At 31.3% G+C, this 20078-nt stretch overlaps 1 protein-coding gene and 1 long non-coding RNA gene across 5 annotated transcripts in view; one reads left to right on the top strand and one right to left on the bottom strand.

Moving 5' to 3' along the window:
* The window catches only part of LOC116419329, a 149030-nt gene that overhangs the window by 30151 nt on the left and 98801 nt on the right, over nt 1-20078 (top strand). The gene's annotated exons all lie outside the window — the stretch shown is intronic.
* SEMA3A (semaphorin 3A) overlaps nt 8820-20078 on the bottom strand; it is a 288184-nt gene continuing 276925 nt past the window's right edge. Inside the window, exons 16-17 of the mRNA XM_023504732.2 lie at nt 14313-14455; nt 8820-11601 (exon numbers count right to left, since the gene is read on the bottom strand). Coding sequence (XP_023360500.1) covers nt 11146-11601; nt 14313-14455 — 599 coding nt within the window. The 3' untranslated portion in view covers nt 8820-11145. The remainder of the gene's footprint in view (nt 11602-14312; nt 14456-20078) is intronic.

Genomic DNA, 20078 nt, shown 5'->3' with positions numbered 1-20078 from the left:
GCATAGTATTACAAAGTATTACATGCTTTTACAAAGAAAAGCTTTTATATTTAGATGTAATTATAAAAAAATTAAAAATAAATTCATGGATTCCATGTTAAGAATACCTATGATAAAGTCTTTTGTTTGTAAATGGAATTTCACATTGGATTTTCAATTATGCTGAAGAGTTTAGTTTAAAAAGTCCTGATGTGGAAGGCTTGAGGAAGGGAATGTGAGGAGAAGACTTAGGTAAATAAACTCCAAAGCTCAGACTATTATATGCATTTGAATGAATAGTCCTTTGAGTTGATCTATCAATACATAAACCCTAGATGAGCACTGTGGTTGGAAAATGATAGCCTTAGAATTAACTGAAGAAGGTAAATCTTATCTGGCAGGCTGTATACTACTTTCAACAATCTCAAGCTTATGTTTGATAAAAAAAAAAATAACATTTTTAACACAAATTCTTTTGGTGATGCTATGTAGTGGTGATTCATGGAATAATATAATCTCCAAAGAATCAAAATTGAGGGTTATCCCAAGTGTAATGGAGAGACATTTAGATGGCTTAATAGAATGCAGCATGATACAAATGATGAATTACAGGAAATAAACAGTGTTATGTCTTCATCAAGAGATATATAACCATAAAAAGGAATTAGGCTTATCACACAGCAAGAATGAGGCGTAACAGATGCACAGCCTGAATGCTTTTGCACTGGTAACCTCCTGCTATGGTTTGTTTCATACTTTATTTCATAGAATGTTAGAATCCCAGAGACTGTAGTATCCTCAAAGAAAAATAAATAATAGTCATAATTCATAGGTGATTTTTTTATCTCAGTTTGGATACTGAATTTTGGACCTAGAGGAAATATCTAAAAGTTCCATATCTTCCATGAAAACCTAACAACAGACCTAAGTAGCAAATCATTTGATTAGAAACTAAGTTCCCTAGACTTTCAAAAATGTCTGATAAGAGACCAAAGTTTCAAAGCATTTTATTGGAAATTAACTTCATCACCCAGGCTCAAGAGAATCAAAAAATTAAATAGTCCAGCAAAATAATCCAAACATTTATTTAATTACTACATGCAGCAATGGACTAAGTGCTGGTGACATGAATGAACCTTTGCCTGCCCTCAAGAACCTTATATTTCATTGGAGGGGAATGGTGAAGAAATAAATCTCAAGGTAGATTTCTTCAGGGATGTTCTGACAAAACAAGGGTTCTTCTAAGGTCTTAACATGGCCTTAACCTCATTACCCAGTGGCAAATTTTAAGAAACAAAAGTCTTCCTCTATACTGGTTAGAATTGAGAATTTTAGGACATAATTTTCATTTGCCATCATTTGAGTTATATTATTTCTTGCTAGAAGGAGCATATGCAGCATAATTTGAGATTAAGTATCTGAATCACAGAATTTGCAACAGGGTAGAGGAATTTTCTGTGTACCACAACCTTGACAGAAAGCACTGACATGTTTTCATGGGAGATTGCAATTTAACAATACTTGAACCTTTTCAATATGTAAAAAATAGTACTCAATTTAAGTATTTTTCCTATTGATTCCTCATGTTTCTCTAATAAAATCTCTATCCTGTTCCTAATTTCCTCAGAGAACACTGACAATAATTGACTTCAAAATCATTTCATATTCAAAAGCAAAAAAGCGAAAAAGGAGTATATCTCCTAACATTTATTTAAATATTCCAAAGCTATCTCTTTGATGATAAAATAAATCTTTTATTTAATCAAATAAACTCAGTTAAGTAAGGGAATTTCATAGCTTCATAGATTTATAGTTGGAAGAGACCTCAGAGGCCACTCCATAATTTATAAATCAGGAAACTGAGACACAAGTAAATTAACCAACTTTGTCAAATAAAGAAGAGAAACTAGGTCCAAATTCAGCCCAATAAATCCAAGTTCAGTTCTTTAAATGTACCATTACTTTATAACTATCAAGTTATCTCCAATTGATAGGTCTATAAAATATCTTAGTATGGTGCCTCAGTGACTATTATGGAGCTTGCTATATAGCAAGCACTTAAATGCTTGTTGATGCACTGAAGTGATTTGAATTTAGTTATTCAAGTGCTAAAGATAAAAGCAGTCAAAAGGGGTTCTTAGCCTGGGGACTTGAGTTCATATTTGCCCTCAGATACTTACAAATTTTATAAGCACTTAACATCTGTCTGCTTCAATTTCTCCAACTGTAAAATTGGAATTGTAATAATGAATACCTTCCAGGGTTATTGTAAGATTGTTGGAAATTAACCTGATCACCCAAGCTTAAAGAGAATCAAAATAATTAAACAATCCAACAAAGTGATCCAAACATAAAATCCAAAAAATAAATTAATATTTTTAAAGTAATTAGTACAATGCTAAACACATAATAGGTATTTTTAAAATGTTTCTCCCTCATTTTCAATACATTCCCTCCAAAAATAAGGAGTTATTAATTTTAGAAGCTCAGTTAAGATAAAGTAGACACAGCTTTTCGGTACATTAGCTACCTTTTCCTTCATTCTGTCTCGCTCAAAATTTTTTTCTGTAATTCCTAGACAGAATCAGTATTCTTCAGAGTAAGTGAAATTTTGAGGTTGTACATTTGTCTTTAGGGTTATTTCTCTTACCATGGCTTCATCAAGCAGTAAATGATCATATAATCTGTGGCTGCCTTTTTGCATAAATTGGATGATCTGAATATGTTCCCAACTATTGACCATTCTGCATAGTGATCTGGAACATTTATTTCTCCTTGTAGTTTTATAATGATAATTGTATTAATGAATACTAAATAATTGTTAAATGGATGAATAAGTGACCTTAGCCTAAGATGAGATTTTTCAACAAAAAATTTTGCTGTAGTGTTAGTTTCATTCTCTTTTAAACTTTTTTTCTCTTGAATTTTGTATTAGTCTGCCTTATATAGTTTTTTAATCTTAAAATTGCTATACCCAACCCTGAAGTCAGGAGGACCTGAATTCAAATCTAGTGTCAGACACTTAACACTTCCTAGCTGTGTGATCCTGGGCAAATTAGTAAGTCACTTAATTCCAATTGCCTCAGCAAAAAAAAAAAAAAAAATACCCTAAATCAATGCAAATATTTAAAATATATTTCAAATTCTCTATGTTAGAAGGCTTAGTAAAAGCATTTAAGAATAAGATATGTGGGCATCCTAAAGATTTTATAATATAAGAAATAGATTTTAAGATCAATAAAGAAACAGATATGTACTATATTCTAATCTTAATTTGGGTGTATTTTCAGTTTTAGGATGGGTTAGGTTGCAGACTTCAAGTTTTTCTTTTAATTCTTTAATTATAGTCCCTTTAAAAAGGGAAATATGATCTGGCAATTGAGAAGCAAATTATTCTTCATATTTTTCCTAACTTAAATGCTAAGTATATGGGTTGAATATATGTCATAAGGACAACAATTAAACCTTGATTTTCAAAGAAGAATTTGAGGTTTTCCACAATCTATCTGCACCTTACTTTTTCAGTCTTATTTTTTTTACAATCAGTTCTATGTAGTCATGTTGGAATATTTACTATTCCTCAAGCATATTTTTGTTTTGTTGCTATTATGCTTTTATTTATGATATTGCCTATGTTTGCATAGCCTATCATCTATTTTTGTAGAAATCTTATATAGCCTCAATAGATTTGAAATCATATCCAATTTCCCCTTCTACTGACAATGGTACTTTCCCTCCCCTCATTCCCTCACTCCTCTATTCTCTTCCCTTTTTTTCCTTCTCTTTTCTCTTCTCTTCTCTCTTAATAATTTATATTTTTTCTAGGCTTATATTGTATTTTAAGATGTATTATACTTATTTATATTCATAGTCATATCTTTAATTGTATCATCTGTATATTATAGGCTTCTACTATATTGCATGTTTCATCAGAGCAGTACAAAATATTTCACTACAGATATTTAATATCATCTTAGTGAATTGAATTAAGGTAACTACTGGGTTCAAATCCATCTGCAAACCATATTTTTCTGATATAGCCCAATTTCCACTTGGTTGTGCTATTACTGACTCATGAAAGAAATAAAGGGAAAAAATAATTTCAATAGACATTCTATTGATGAAATAAAGAATAGCAATAAGCAACTTGTCTGACATCCTTCTGTTTAAAGGTAGCAAATGTGGCAAATCACTATATCACTATTAATCAACCTCAAAAAAGAAAAAAAAAACACATTTATCAAATCATCTTACCAAGATATATATTTGTCTTTATCAAAATATGACATGCATAAAAGTAAATTACATTAATAAACTTTCTATTCTTTTGGAAGTCTAAGAACCTAAAACTCTGAAACTTGTGGTGCCTTTTTAAAAGTTCAACACTTAAACTTCAAACAGAAACATTACCTATAGGATTTAAGTGTGCCAGGAATTAATTTCAGGGAAAAAATGAAAAAAGCCCTGAGAATAGGGTTACATATAGGAAATATGGTCAAATCTTAGCTTTTGGGAGTCTAATGATTCAACAAGAATAATGAAATCATAGAGAAGTGATGAGAATGAATTCATTTTCAGAAAAAAACTTAAAATTAGATTCCCTGAACACATTTATAAATCCATTTGCTGTGGTATTGAGTAAATATGCAGCATACAAGTAAGCCTTTCAACATAAGAAAAAATAAAATATGTACTCTAGTCATACAGTAAGAAACTTGACAGTTTAATATAAGGGTGGTGAATGGCTGATAGATTCAAGATGCAGCTTGACCTCATATTTTCTTAACTGCCTTTTTTTTCTACTTTCTAGAAGAATGGGAGTCATCATCTGAGAATAGTTGACTTTTAGATATGTTGAGCTCTTTAACCAGACATAATACAGCCATATGCAATGTTACACATGTAATACATATTTATGTGCAATATATTAATTTTTCTGGCTTCAGATTGTAACTTCTTTATTTTTGTGTATGTGTCTATCTTGTAAATGACTTTCTTTTAATACTAAGCTCAAGATGAGCATTAGCCATAGTGCATTCAAGTTTTAGAATTTTGAAGGACTATTAACTGTTCATAAAAAATGCTAAAAACAAGCACAAAATCTCACAAATCTTTCAGTGCCCCCCAGAAAAAGCTCTTATCATTTAATCAATCACCAAATATTTATTAAGAATCTACTATAAGTCAGGGGTTGGGGACACTGAATATAAATTATAGATGACTTGCTGGTGTGCTTTAAAGAGAAGATTCACCCTAACAGGAAGCTCCTTATGCTCATTAAATTGTAGATTTCTGATATATATTGAATAGAAGAGTAAGGAGAGAACAAGAGAAAAGAGAAAGAGGAAGACTAAGATAAAGAAAGAAAACAGAATGTCAAGATGTGAGAAAGTGTGCCATAATTTTAGAAATGATTTTTGTTATTTGGTCATTTCACTCATGTCTGACTCCTCATGACCTCATTTGGGGTGTTCTTGGCAAAGATACAGGAGAGGTTTACCATTTGTTTCTCCAGCTCATTTTACAGATGGGGGTGGGAGGCAAGCAAAATCTTGGAAAATACCTTAGGAGTTGCAGGAAAGCCAACAATGGGCAGATTGGAAAAGTAGTCAGATGAACATAAGATTTAAAGCAAAAAAAATTCATAAAATACAGCTCTCCCTTCATAGCCTCTCCCTTTGCACATAGACAAATCGGTCAACAAGATCTGTTCATTTCATTTCCTCAGCATTATTTGAATCTATACCACATTTTAATGCAAAGACTTAGCATCTTCTATTTTGACTGATGCCATTCTCTCTTGATTAACCTCCCTCCTGCCTTCACTTCAGTGCATTCTCCCATGTAAGAAAGGTCTGACTATATTACTATCCCTATTCAATAAACTTCTGGGGTTCACCACCTCAGGATTAAATATAAAATCCTATCTTTGATATTCAAAACCCTTCATAAACTAGACCCTCACTTTTCCAGTACTCTTACACACCTTATTCATCTCAAATGAATACCCACTGAAACTGGGCTTCCTGACATTTCTTGTACAAAATACTCTGTCTCTCAATTCACTGAATTTTCACTGATTGTCCTCAATATCCGAAATTCTCTCTTTCCTTTTCCTCATCTCTTGCCCTCCCTGAATCTGCTCTTCACAGTTAAATTCCACCTTTAATAAGAAGCCTTTCCTTATCTCATTTAACGCTAGTATCTCTCTCCTTTTGATTAACTCTAATTTATCTTGTATAGATTCTGTTTGTACATAGCTATATGCATGATGTCTCTCCCATTAGTGAACTTTTGTTTATGCTATTTGCCTTTCTTTGTAATACAAAGTACTTAGTAGAGTGCCTCACACATAATAGGTACTTAATATAATAAGCTTTGTTGATTGGTTGACTCTCCTCCATATTCCATATTGCCACCAGCCTAATATAATCCTTCATTATCATCTAATGATATTAAAATAATATCCTAAATGATCTTCCTGCTCTCTTTGTGACCTTTCATACAACTGCCAGTCATATCTTCCTCTTACATGGATCTAGTAATGTCATTTCTATGCTCAAAGCTATTCAATTTCCTCACATGAGTAATACCTGTCCCTTTAACTGTTAAAAAAGGTTTTTCATAGGTAGATCCCACCACTCCAGTATAATCTTAAACTACTCTCTTCCACATACTTTATCAAATATTCAATTCTTGTAATTTCAACCTTCATGTTTCTTCTTCTCATTCCAATGTATTGAATATTCCTCCTATTCTCTTTTCATCTGTTTATTTTTTAATTGTCCTGCAATCCAACAAAAATACTGCCACTTCTATATTTTGTCTTCACTTTGTCCAGGAATGACATTTCCCTTTTTGGACTTCAAACAGCTCTCTACTTGGAGCTAATAAACTAATTATGTTTTATTTGTATTATTTTTGGCTGTTTATATAATAACTGTCATAATTCTACAAGAGTAAGCTTTATGAAGGCAGGATATATTTTATGAATTATAAATTCTCACTACACAGTGGTATGCTCAGCCAATTCTGTTTATAAATGTCTATATCTTTAAGCCTAGACTTTTTATATTTACTTCTTGATTTTTGGCTTTGGATATACTCATATATGTATGACTTCATCTCTTCAGTTTCAAAATTATTTTAATAAATCAAAGTCTAGTGGCACAGTAAAAGGCAAAAATAAATATCAGAACTGTGGTTCCTTTTTTCTCATCTCTCTCCTTCCCTTGAACTGCTTAATTCAATAAATTACTTCTCTCTCCAACTTACTTTAATTAACTACTATATGACAATATATTATCTAAATGAATTGATGCTTATGTAATTACTTTATGGAATTTCTGAAATACAGAAATGTTTTTTATCAAATGTAAATTGGTTAAAATTATTTTATGTACTATATAGCCATAGAGTTAAAAGGAACCTTAGAAATTATTTAGTCAACTCTCTCATTTTACAAAGGGGAATACTGAGTCCTTGACACTTCATCAGTTTCACATAAACTTGTATATAAAAGCTAGGATTTGACACCAGGCTTTTTGATATAAAATCTACTGCTTTCCCCAATTCATTATGTGGTTTATTTTCATGAAGTAAAGCTAAAAATAAAAATTATGTTGTTATAAGAAATCCATTTTATATCTAATTGGTGTTATTTCAACCTAAGAGAATTGTGATGCCATTTATTTTAAGTAGCACATATCTTCATTAAAAAAAACTTCTAATGTTTTACATACTATTTTAAGTCAAACAAATTTTTTCATTAAACCTTACACAAAAAGAATAGGACTTTTGTCTTAAGAAAGATACGGTTTGTGTTTAAACAAGACTATATTTTGTAGGTACTCTTAAAAAAATGATGATTGTTCCACACTTAGTAGCCATATATCAAATTGAGGAATAAGATTTTTCAATTGACTGTCTCTTGTAAGGGCTCCAGAAAACAAAAATTGTTCATAATTATGACAAAAATCTTCATAGAATTTCAATCACATAATATACAATGGATGTTGAATTTAAATTTCAGTTGAGAAAAAATACACACATGTCACATTATCACAATGAGCACCTCTCAAGTATAACTACACTGAGGGAAGTCAATGTGCTGATTTCTTTAGCATCATTAGTCTTGATCTGAAAGACCCTTCCAGCTTGTCTTCTTTCACACTAGATGCTGGTGGGAAGAGTAAAGACATCCAAATTCCAATATTTTGAAGAAATGTGTATTTAACAACTGAATACATGCTAAAAGAAATAATTTACAGCAGCAATTCCATTTACATTTTGTCTCCAGTTCTCTAGTTCCCATCTGAAATGCAGTGATAAATACAGAGATGGAGAAATTTACTATCTGGCAAAGAACATGCTTAGTGAATGGGCACACACCTTCTGCCCTTAAATAGCACATAAACCACCTTATCACCTGCATGGTGAAACCTTGCATTTTAAAAGTATGTTGAACAATTGAAATGGAGTACCTATAGATAGCAGTACTTTACAGTGTACCCTCTTTTCTATTCAAAAGTATTTACATCTCTTTTGGCTAACGTGTAGGTAGCAAAAACTGAACTATTTAACACATACCATTGAAATCCACTAAATAATACATAAAATGATCGATCATTAAAGGTGCATTTACATGCATTTATTTTTACACTTTGACTTCAATCAGATTATGTAACTTTGCTCTGCAGTGATGCACATCATCTCTAGCTTTATATTTTTATTATATTTCTTTTGAACCTCATAATTCTTATGAACGTTTAAAGTAAATCTCATGTCCAATGATCCACGAATATGCAAATGGAAGGTCACTGAAACAAAATTTGATTGACTTTTGGTTTTTTTTTTTTTTTTGCGTATGCAAACTGCCTTCTCTCAATACGCTTTGGCAGAAGATTTTGTTCACCTGAAAATAATGTGTGTGGAAAACCTCAAACTAATGATTTACTGAGTCAAGCCAAGCCAATATTTTATCAAAGTGCTATAGCATTTTTTTCCAAATAGTAGCAACAAAATGCATTCAAAAAATGGAGGGCATCCCTGGAGTTATCATATATCTTCTGTTTTGAAGCTTAATGAGACAATGGATACTTCTGTTTTAGCAAATAAACTTTTTTCAACTTAAAGACGTCCAAATTTAGTATGAAACTCAATACTACCTTTTTAGTACAATTGAAATATTTTGTGATGCTAGAATGACCTATTTTCTGAAACCCTCCTTGTTCTTTTATCTGTAATTGTACAAAATTTTTCCATAAAGAAATATATCTTGATTGTGAAATGACAAAACAACATATTAGTCCATGAAGATTTCCAATTGAATCCAAACTAATTTTTTAGCTTTTTTTTTTGAAACACATGCCACCAAATTGATTATTCAAAGTAATCATGAATACTGAAACTTTGCCTTCAACCTGTGAAATATTTCAGCTTATGGGGACTTTTAAAATTCACTGTATTCCAAACTGAGAAATTAGTGACAAATTAATTAGAATCCCAAAATTACTATAGTCAGAACCCTGTTGTCATGTCATTAATTAGCAATTTTTTCTCCTTGAGAATTGTAAAAGGCTTAGGGAGAGATCCCCTGGAAAAGGCAATGCTATACAAAAATAATATTCTACTGATGATAATTTAACTAACCCCAAGTACAACAATTCCCAATGGCAAGACAATATGGTAAACAAATTCTTGTTTAATTCTGGATGCTCTTTCACAAAACTCTTTTAGGAAATTAGTATTTTCATATTTCAAAAAATCTGATATCTACAATTCAGTTAAGTTCTTTTGAAATTAAAAGGCATATTCATTAAAGAGAAACTATTGCCTCAAGAAATTAGAGTTATGGGTAGTTAGGCTTTGTTGGTACTGATTCTCAATTGAGAGAGGCACTATTACTTCATAACCTCATTTGGGAATGTAGAATATCATAAATATACTTGTTTTTCACCTTTTCATAGTTTTCCTATTTGACTCCCACTGAAACTAAGACATATCTTTGCTACATATGAATTATTTTGTGTGGATTTGCTACATTTATGGACAGAATTAAAAGAACACTTTTTCTATTCAATTAACCAGAGATAGTGGCGATAACTCTTAAGTAACATGTGCTTCATTTGTTCTTCACTGATCTATAATAAACAATTAAGATAACATTTTTATCAAATTCTTTGCTGTTTCTGTTGGTGGGGGCTGTGTTTGTATATGTCAGGAAATATAGTTTACATTGATTGTAGGTAATATTTAGAATGGAGAGGGAGTGAAAGGTTTCTGTTCTTTTCCTTTCTATAGAGAACTAAGGCATACTTTATACTTATGTTTTAGGGATTAACTATTTAAGCTATATGCCATATAAAACATATAGGCTGTCTCTGTGACTTGGATGAAAGATTTTCCAAATGAGAAAAAAAAAAGCAGCACACAATTGGAATTTTAAAACAATAATTAAAAAGTACAATATTTGTAAGACAAAAGCCTATTCTAGTTTAGAAAAGAGCTAAGTTTTACTGCATATTTGTCATGGTACATTTAAATTATAGTTTTAATAAAATACATCTTTAGATCAAAGCTGAAAGAAGATATCAGTAGTAGATCAGTGTATTCCACTTTCTTCCTGGATGATGGGTGGTATATGCTTTTCATATTTCCACAGACCATTTTATTCAGTATCATTTTACTCCTCCAGTATGTATAAACAAGAGTGTTGGTAGATAAAATTCATCCTTGTGTCCAACCAATTTTGGAATATTAATCAGCTTTGTAAATCCATGCAGGTTTTTTTTAATGCTTAGTTCAATAAAAATGGCATTGCTAATGACAGTTTTCCTTCTTTTAAAGGACAGTATGGCAAATGACATTTTTAAGTCTCGGGCAAAGAAAGCAAAACCTGTACAATGGTATCTTTGTAGGAAACATTGTCAACTAAATTGAATATCTATGTTCATCGTAGAATCTCCATTATATGTTGGTATTAGGAAAGGAGTCTGTTAGAAAGTTAGTCATGGACTTAATTTATACTTGGTGGAAATCAGTTGGATTTCCCACTATTGTAAACATCCACATAATGCCATGATAAAGTTCATGTATATTGCATTTTTTCCAGTTATTTGTCTAAACAAGTTTCTACTTAGGTGAGGTTTCCAGAGGTAATGCAGTTCAAACACTCCTGGGTGCCCTCTCAAATTCGTGGGTCCTCCTATTTCTACCTTTCTTATTTTCTTGTAGGTGTTTCCATTTATTACTATTCACCTGAGAATTGCCTGGCCTCTGTCTACGTTGTTTTCGGTCCCTTTTCCACACTTGTTCACAGAACTCGTCCATTGTATTGAGGTTGGGATGGTTGATAAGTTGCATGAAGTCTCTGTACCAGACTTTCTGATTGGGAGTCATGCTATTTGAAATATCCTTGGTCTTAGAAGTATCACCATCATCATCTTTATGAAGAAGCTCTTCTAAGTGATCTGTGTCAATGACTTCTAGGGTCACCTTAAGAAGAGTTTGCATGAAGCCATGTTCCACTGCATGACAGAGATAAATGCCTGAATCTTTCCTTTGTAGACTGCGTAGCAAAAGGCCTTGCTCAGTTTTGATGATACGCTCATCCACTCTGATCTGATGTGTGAAAGGGAAAAAAAAGAAAGAGGCAATCTAAATATCACCTATGATATCTCAAATTCTATTTTTCTTTTATAAGCACAGCATGACAGTAGAATTTGGTTTATATTTTGGGAAAATCTTATAAATATTATAATTTATAGCTCAATGAAAATGATACACAAAAAGGTTTAGCATTCCATAGAATGAAATAAGTAAAACAGTACCATTCAATACAAATGGTAAAGTAAAATTTTATTATAAAGTAAAACTTTATTACATATATTTTATTATTATTTTACATGTATAATTATTTATATAAAAGTTTTTTTACATATAAAAACCATTTCTTAGACCCAAGATAATAGATGAAAGAATCAAATATCTTATTTTCTAAAACAATGTTAATGGAAAAAAATATTATTTTGGGTAAAGGATGATATTTCAAGTGTAGTTTGAAAAACTAACAGTGATACTAGAACTCATGTTTTAGAAAACCCTGAAGAGCAATAGATTTGTAATAAGATAAAATTTTTAAAATTTAATAATTGAGGAAATCAGAGCTGAACCAATGAGGATAAACTATATTGGGCAGACTTTATTATTATTATTATTAGTAGTAGTAGGATGATGATAATTATCTGTTAAGTATATTTTAAGGTTTAGTCATTCTAATTCTAACACTGCAATTTTGAATAAATAAGTTATCTATTTTATCATAATCATTTATTCAATTTTTAAATATAAACTAGCATTAACATTTATCTATCATCTATCTAACATACATAGTGCAGACTAAAAAACTGAGCTTAATGCTTCATTGAAGATATGGGAGCAATAGTTTATTTTTACAGTTTTTCTCTATTAAGTGATTATATATTTCTGCTGTTCATCCACCCTTTTAAGGAATTTTTTTTTTCACTTTTATAACACATTTTATCTATCAAGACCATATAGTTATTGATACTGAAGCTTTTTTTTTCAAAACTTTTTGAAGGCCTAGCATATTCCCTCACCTTTCTTTTGGGAATTCTAGATAGAAATGGTCATGCTCTTCCAAAAGGCCTTCTGTTACTTAAACAAATATGTTTGGGATTTTCCTGAATTGGTGTTTTTACATTATCTAACAAAACAGATGCTTCTTCAACTGCCTCTTATAATCAAAGGCTCAACACAATAATTTGAAAACATATTAGATCTTAATCTTGACATTAGTTTCTGCATTTGCATGGTAAATTTTATTTGAAAAATACAACCTGTTACCTTTCTTCCTCAAGATAAAAAATGGCCAAAGGAAGAATTTCATAGAGGAAAAGTATGATTGGACAAACCAAATTTCTTGATTATAAATACCTAGAAAGTTTAAGTAAATGTGCTACATGTCTGGTCAAAATATACAGTGGAAAGACAAGATATTAACATTGAAATTTGTTCCAGGGGATAAAACTATGGACAAAAACTAGCTTAGTGAATTAGTTGCATTAAGGGAAAATATTCTCAAGAATTTGTTGATTTCATTACTAAAGATATCAATGAATTTTATCTGTATTTTCTGATTATTCACTGCTTAGCTTTCATTTGTGTGTGTGTGCGTGCGCGCATAAAAAATTATGCATAAATTATGCATAAATATGCATAAATTGCATAAATAAAAATAAAATAAATAAATTCCACATCTGACATGTTTGTATATTGGGTACTTTAAATACTTCCCCTTCTTCTCTGGGGATATTTTAGACTAGAGCTCAAAGCAACGTTATTGTAATTAGCAACAAGTAAAGAAGAGGTGAAGGCTTAGAACCAATAAACCTGGACAAGTCTTGAAGGCAGGTAAAAGATTAAAAATTAAATGATAGGGGTAGCTAGGTGGCACAGTAGATAAAGCACCAGACCTGAAATCAGGAGGACCTGAGTTCAAATCTGTCTCAGACACTTAATGCTTCCTGATTGGGTGACCTTGGGCAAGTCACTTAAACCCAATTGCCTCAGCAAAAAAAAATTAATGAATTAATTAATGATAGTATCAGTTTATAAACTCTATAGAAAGCTAGTTACCTAGCCATTACATCTATATTGTCTTTCATTTGATATTTAAAGCTCATCACAGTTTTTCCCCTTCCTATTTTTCTAGTCTTTTTACATATTAATTTCTTCCATAAAAGCTATTATTCATTTATGATGGCCTGCTTGCTAGTCGTCATACATAATGCCCCATCATTGTGCTATTCAATCAATTGCCTCCCCCCATTTCTTGAATGTTCTCCTTCACTTCCCCTTCTTAAAATATCTGGTTTTCTTCAAGTATGAATTCAAGCCCCACATTGCTCAGAAAAGCTTTCCTTTTACCACTTCAGCTATTAATATTCTTTCATTTTGAGGAAACCTTCCACTGACTCAGCAAATAGCCTATCTTTACCAATTTAGGTGCATGATTTCTCTCCTCCTTAGAATGTAAGCTTTATGAGGTAAAGGAAGGGAAAGGACTGTTTTTCTTTTTTTTCTACTTCCTCAAGTTAGCACAATGGTTTTCATATGGCAAATAATTATTAAATTCTTCTGACTGCTTAATTGATGACTGAAAATGGGCTAAGTATGTTGGTTCTAAAGTTTTTCAAATGGCAAAATGAAAAGACTAGCTAGGCTACCCATTATGACAAACAGAGGGAAATTATTAAGGAAGACTTCAATAATAAAAGTTGTGAATAATAAAATTTTTTGTAATCTTGTACCTCTTCTTTCCGTTCCTCATTTTGCCTCTGGAATTGCCAATATACTAGAGCACGTTGAGACTTGGGGCTGCACTCCAAGAATGTGCTACTGTTTTCTACTCCATAGATGATTTTTTCTTCAAAACCGTGGCCATTGTAGTTATCTGTCAGTTGATATAAATAAATAAATAAATGAATAAATGAAATGAAATGGGGGAAAAGTAAGAAAGAAAATGACCCTCAATTTCCAAATGTATTTACTTCTTCAGAAAGTCACTTTTTATTGCCAAGTTTGTATATTTCAAACTGATGAGAGTAGCAGTGAAATCATAGAACAGGAAAGGTCTGAAAATTGAGCTTTCTATCTATGAAAACAAAATCATTTTTGTTGGATCATATGAAGCACATAGAGAACTGGTCTATTAGAAAGTAACATTTTATTAATACAATGCTGTATAGAATAAAATTATCCACATAAGCTGTAAAAGTATATAAGAAGACATATACATAAGAATTATGTATGAAATTATTTTCAATGCAATATATTATGATATGCAGAAGTGAGTGACCAGAAGGTATTTAAGCACATGGGATTTAAATTATTTCTATTGGGCTGTGCATCTTTCTTTGCTAAACAAGAGCTGACCTGGGGTTGCTAGGAAGTTTATATTATATAATAAGTGCCCTATACTTTATAGGCTTGTTGGGAGGCCAAACGTGGGAAAGTCTTTGAATACTTCAGAAGAGTTACTGTTTTGATGTGACTCAGCTCTCCACTGGAACTGGTTATAAATATTCCATATTTTATTATACTAAGGAATTAGTGAATTGGAGAAAAACAGAAAAAAGATATTCAAATAATATTTATGAAAAGTAAAGGAAGAATAAAATCAGTTTCCTAAGAATTTTACTCTTGACACAACCTCCTTCAGTGTGGTAAAGGAAACACATTTAATATCAAAAGTATCACAAAAGGAGATGCTTGGTAAAACTCATTTGGAAAAAAAAAAGGTTTTTTTATAATATTATGCAATTCTGTTTCTATGAGGATACTCCATAAAGTCTGCACCTGGTTAATTGAAAATTTTTCAAAATATTTTTATGTGCAAGAGAAGTTGACTGCAGAAACATGAAAGAAATATTTACTATCTCCCGTGCAGATAAGCTCCTAATAATAATATAATATTTTCTTGTCTAATTTTGGCAATGCTACTCTCTCTCAACCAGTTACCTGTTGTGTTTCTTATTAGATTTAAACCTCTTTTGTTTATTATTAGATTTAAATTTCTCATGCTGTGTTTAAAGCTTCACTAAAAAGATCACCTCTAACATCCTCCATCTTGCACTATCAATTTCTAACATTTTAAATAGAGGATTCACATTTATATAGTCACTTAAGTTTCACAAAATACATTCTTTACATCTTTGGCAGGGAAGTATCTAAGTATCACTACTCCCATTTTGGAGTAACAGAAACCATAATTCTAAAATTTTGATTATGTTGTTTAAAATTACAAAGCAGGTAAGAACCTGAGCTGAGATTCAAACCCAGATCTCTTGATTTCCAAGCCCAGCACTCTATAGGGTATGCCATTTTGCTTATAATCTCACATAAACCAATGTTTTTTTTTCTCCTTAACTTGAATTTTTATTCTTTTTAAAAATGCTCTCCAAAGTGTGAAATTCCTTTAACAGATATTTATCTGTTCCTTTTTTTCCATATAAAAAATCTAACACATGAGGAAAAAAAGACCAACACACATTACAACAAATGTTATTTAAAAACTAAATATGGCACATCATCCTTTGACATTTTCATTCCTAAAATAGCTATTCTTCCCAACTTCATCTTAAGTGCTACTAATATTTCTTTATCTAGTGGGTATACGATGGAAGAATCCAAAAGTAGTGCCTTTATTATCATTCTCAACATGACTGTTTTCATAGAACATTAAAAAAAATCTGGGCAGGGATTCCCATTAAAAATGCTTTCAGGATCATAGCTTAATAGATGTTATCCCAGCCTTTCTGTCAGTGCTTCCATAAGGGCTTGAATACCTATCAGAGAATTTGAAGAGTTTGCTAGACTTGAGTTATCCCCTAGCACTGTTCAGGAGATTTCCCTGGATTAAAGCACTGAGGTAATCTAGAGCCAGAAAGAGAAATGAATTCTTTGAGTATTTCATGAGGAGTTTTTGGAGAGTTGGAATAAGACCTAAGTAATTCCTTGTGTGAAATAATACCATTCACAATCTTCCCTCCAGCTCTTCCTTGAAGTTTTACAAATAAGTTTTCACTATAAACCAGTGTCCATTATAGGTGCTAAGATCATTTGCCTATCAAGACATAAAAGTGTTTGCTGGTTAAAACAGTTGATTTTCATGCATTGGTAATCATTTTGTGTTTGTTAAATTTCTCTTAAAAATTACCATTTTTGTAATTGATAACAGATCAGTTTGGATCATCTGTGCTTACATTTTATATATATATATATATATATTCTTTTTATTGAATATATAAACATATTATAATCAAAATATAATCAAAAATTATAATCATTTTGTATATAAAAAATACAATAATGGCTTTCTTATCTTTTCTTTTAATTAGGCAGAGTTCATTATTTCTCTAACCAATCAACAATCTACAAAGTAAATTGCTTAAATCATCCTTCAAATGGAGAAAATATAAAGAACTATGTATATGCAAAAAACATAGACAATGTAGATGGAAGGCAATCCAAAAAGGGAGAATATTCTAATTTACTTTAAAGCAACCATATTATTTTGAAGGTAGTTTGGTGCCTTCAGTAATGTAGTTTTCCTTGGTTGCTGAACAAAGATCTCACAGTGAGTGCCAACTAAATTAATGTTTGTAGATGGTCTGAACATTGAATGATTCTTTTAACATTCTTTTTGTCTTTCTCAGCATGTCTTCCACAATCATTGCAGAAGAGTAGTAACACACTTGGAAGGGTCAGAAAATCTATCTGCTAGTTTAGATCCCATTGGTTAGAAACTACATGATTCTAAGTGTTTGGAAATGGTGAGTTACAGTAGCCCTTTCTACCACATTAGGTAGAATTAGGAATCAAAGATAGTAAGCTGTGATTTTATTGGTCTAGACAATGAGGAAAATCCTAATTTCTTTCTTCAATTATTTTCAGTTGATTCTTTGTGACACCATTTAGGATTTTTTTGGGCAAAGATACTGGAATGACTTGCTATTTCCTTCTTCAGATCATTTTATAAATGAGGAATCTGAAGCAAACAGAATTAAATAACTTACTTGTCCAGGGTGACAGCTAATATACAAGTCAGTATTTTCATTCAAAGATTTGCTATCTGGATGACTAAGAGTTTAAATTCCTTGCCCAGGGTAACAGAATTAGTATGTTTTTTTTTTTTAAATCCTATGTCTCCTTGGCTCCATGCCAGCTTTCTCATCCCTACACCATGATGTTCTAATATTCAAGTGATAATTTTGCCACATATGCCACCTTAGAAATATATGTTCAGAGTCCAGTATTCATTCTGATAAAAAAAAAAATTAGGTTTTTAGCAAATATCCAGTAAGCATATTTTTTTCAAAAGTTTGAAACAAGAATAATTGGTTCACTCTTACTTGGATTACACCTGTACAATGCTAAAATAATACCCTAAGAAGTGTGAGGGGTGGAGAGAAGGGAGTGATTAGCTAAGTGATTGAGTCATAGTAGATGTCTAGTGATCTGCCATCTCAGAAATACTTCCTAGGTCCACAGCATAGAATGAGTGATAGAAATGATCCTGTCCTACTATTTAACTCTATTTTTCTGTCTTTAGGAAAGAGTAGCACTGAACTATCTCCTGGCCAGTGGGCAACTTCCCAATTTTTAAAGATTTCTAAGAAAGGAAATTCCACAATCCCTCTTAGTCATCCACTGAGAAATATATTTCACACTTAGAAGAAATTGGTTTTGGATGCAAACTTTTATGATGAAAATTATACCAAGAGACAAAAGGGGTGTAGTTTTAAAATTGGCATAATGATTCCTCATGGGTTCTGCAATCAGAATAGTTAGACCAAAATGTTTGAGAGCAATAAAACATTAGGTTCCTTCTTAAATAACTACAGCATGTTTGGAGAATACAATGTTGCAATATGTAGCAGCTGTTAATGAAAAGAAATAATGTTTTTGAGGAAGTAATCTTCAATTAATCATTTCCTCTTGTAGTAGGATAATTTATGGAAATGAAATGAAGCTAATAAAACAGAAATAATGGGAGAAAGTTAAATAAATTGCTTCCTTTTGTAACAACAAAGATTCATAATATCCATCATTTTGTTGGATATATCACATTGCTAAGGACATATTTAGCATTTGATTCTCCTCCAATACCACAGAAACAGAAGGCATCAGATTTCAGCTTTCAACTTATTTAGTTTTCTATCTTAACCCTATAAGTGTTTCTAGGAAATGAAATTTTAATAGTGCACTGATTTCAAGTGATTAACCATCACATTGAAAAGAATGACAAGGGAGAATTATTTAGTACAGGGTTTGTCTTTCATGGGAATTTTAACCTTTGTTTTAATTTTTTTAAAGACCCTGATCTTTTGATTTGGGAAAATTGAACTTTCTTAGACATGAGATATAAAATGAAAGGCTCATTTTGTCAAATAGTTGCAGACCATTTAATCATGTTAGCTCATTCATTTAGCAAGTAGATTCAACTGTTCAATGACACAATAATCTTTTAATTTTTCATAATAATACTGAAACCCAATTGCCCATATTTATGCCCTGTTTGAAGTTTCTTCTGTCAAACTTCAATTTCAAGTTCCAATTCTTGAAAGTTTTCCTGACTTTCTGAATTAAAAGAAAAATTTCCTTTGCAAATTTTTCATAGTCCATTGCCTGGACTTCACCAAAGGATTAATCTTCCTTTCCTTTTTGTTATATCATTATATGTGTCTTTCAGATCAAAAACTACTTAAGAACATGTTCTGCCATGTCTTTATATTCACAGGATCTAACACTGTGCTGTGCATAAAGTAGGTGCTTACTTCCTGAAATGAATGAACAAGTAAACTATTAATAGTTGTAATAGCTTTAATTTTGATGCAAAGTAATTACATGATATTTTCGTTCAACAAAGATTCATTAAGTACTGTGGTGAGTGCTAAGAATTTAGAGATTAAAAAGTCCCTTGCAAGAATTTACAAATATACATGCATACAAAGAGTTATGTATATGTTAACTAGGTTTTAATACAAGCATACATGTGTGTACATACATGCATATATAAATATTGTCTCTATTATAATAACTGGCATTTATATAAGGCACTATATGGGGCAATTTAAAATGTTTTTCTTCTGCTCTCTTATTTGATCCTCACAATTATACTGTGAAATAGATACAGGCTGAACTTAAAATAGAAATTTTGTATGATATGGGTAGAATTATTATCTTATACTCTAACATCAAAAAGTCTATGAATTCTAAAATAAGTAAATGAGTTAGTTGTTTTGCTTTTACCTAATCAATTCTAGACCTTAAAAATAATGGAGCAGAGAGAATTAAGTTCATTGGAAAGGGATGGATTTGAAGTCACAGCATCTAAATTTGAATCGTTCCCTTTCCCTATTCTTCCCTTCCTTCCCCACTTTCTCTCTTTCTCTTCTCTCTCCCTCCTTCTTTTCCTCCAGCTTCTGTTGCCTCTTCTTTAAATCAAGGAGATCACATTAGATAATCTCTAAATATGTGGTGCTAGTACACTATAGAAATGAGGGTGAATGTTG

Source organism: Sarcophilus harrisii, chromosome 5 (genome assembly GCF_902635505.1).
Source record: "Sarcophilus harrisii chromosome 5, mSarHar1.11, whole genome shotgun sequence".
Lineage (NCBI taxonomy): Eukaryota > Metazoa > Chordata > Mammalia > Dasyuromorphia > Dasyuridae > Sarcophilus > Sarcophilus harrisii.
The sequence above is the reverse complement of the archived record's forward strand: the minus strand, read 5'-3'. Positions and strand labels throughout refer to the sequence as shown.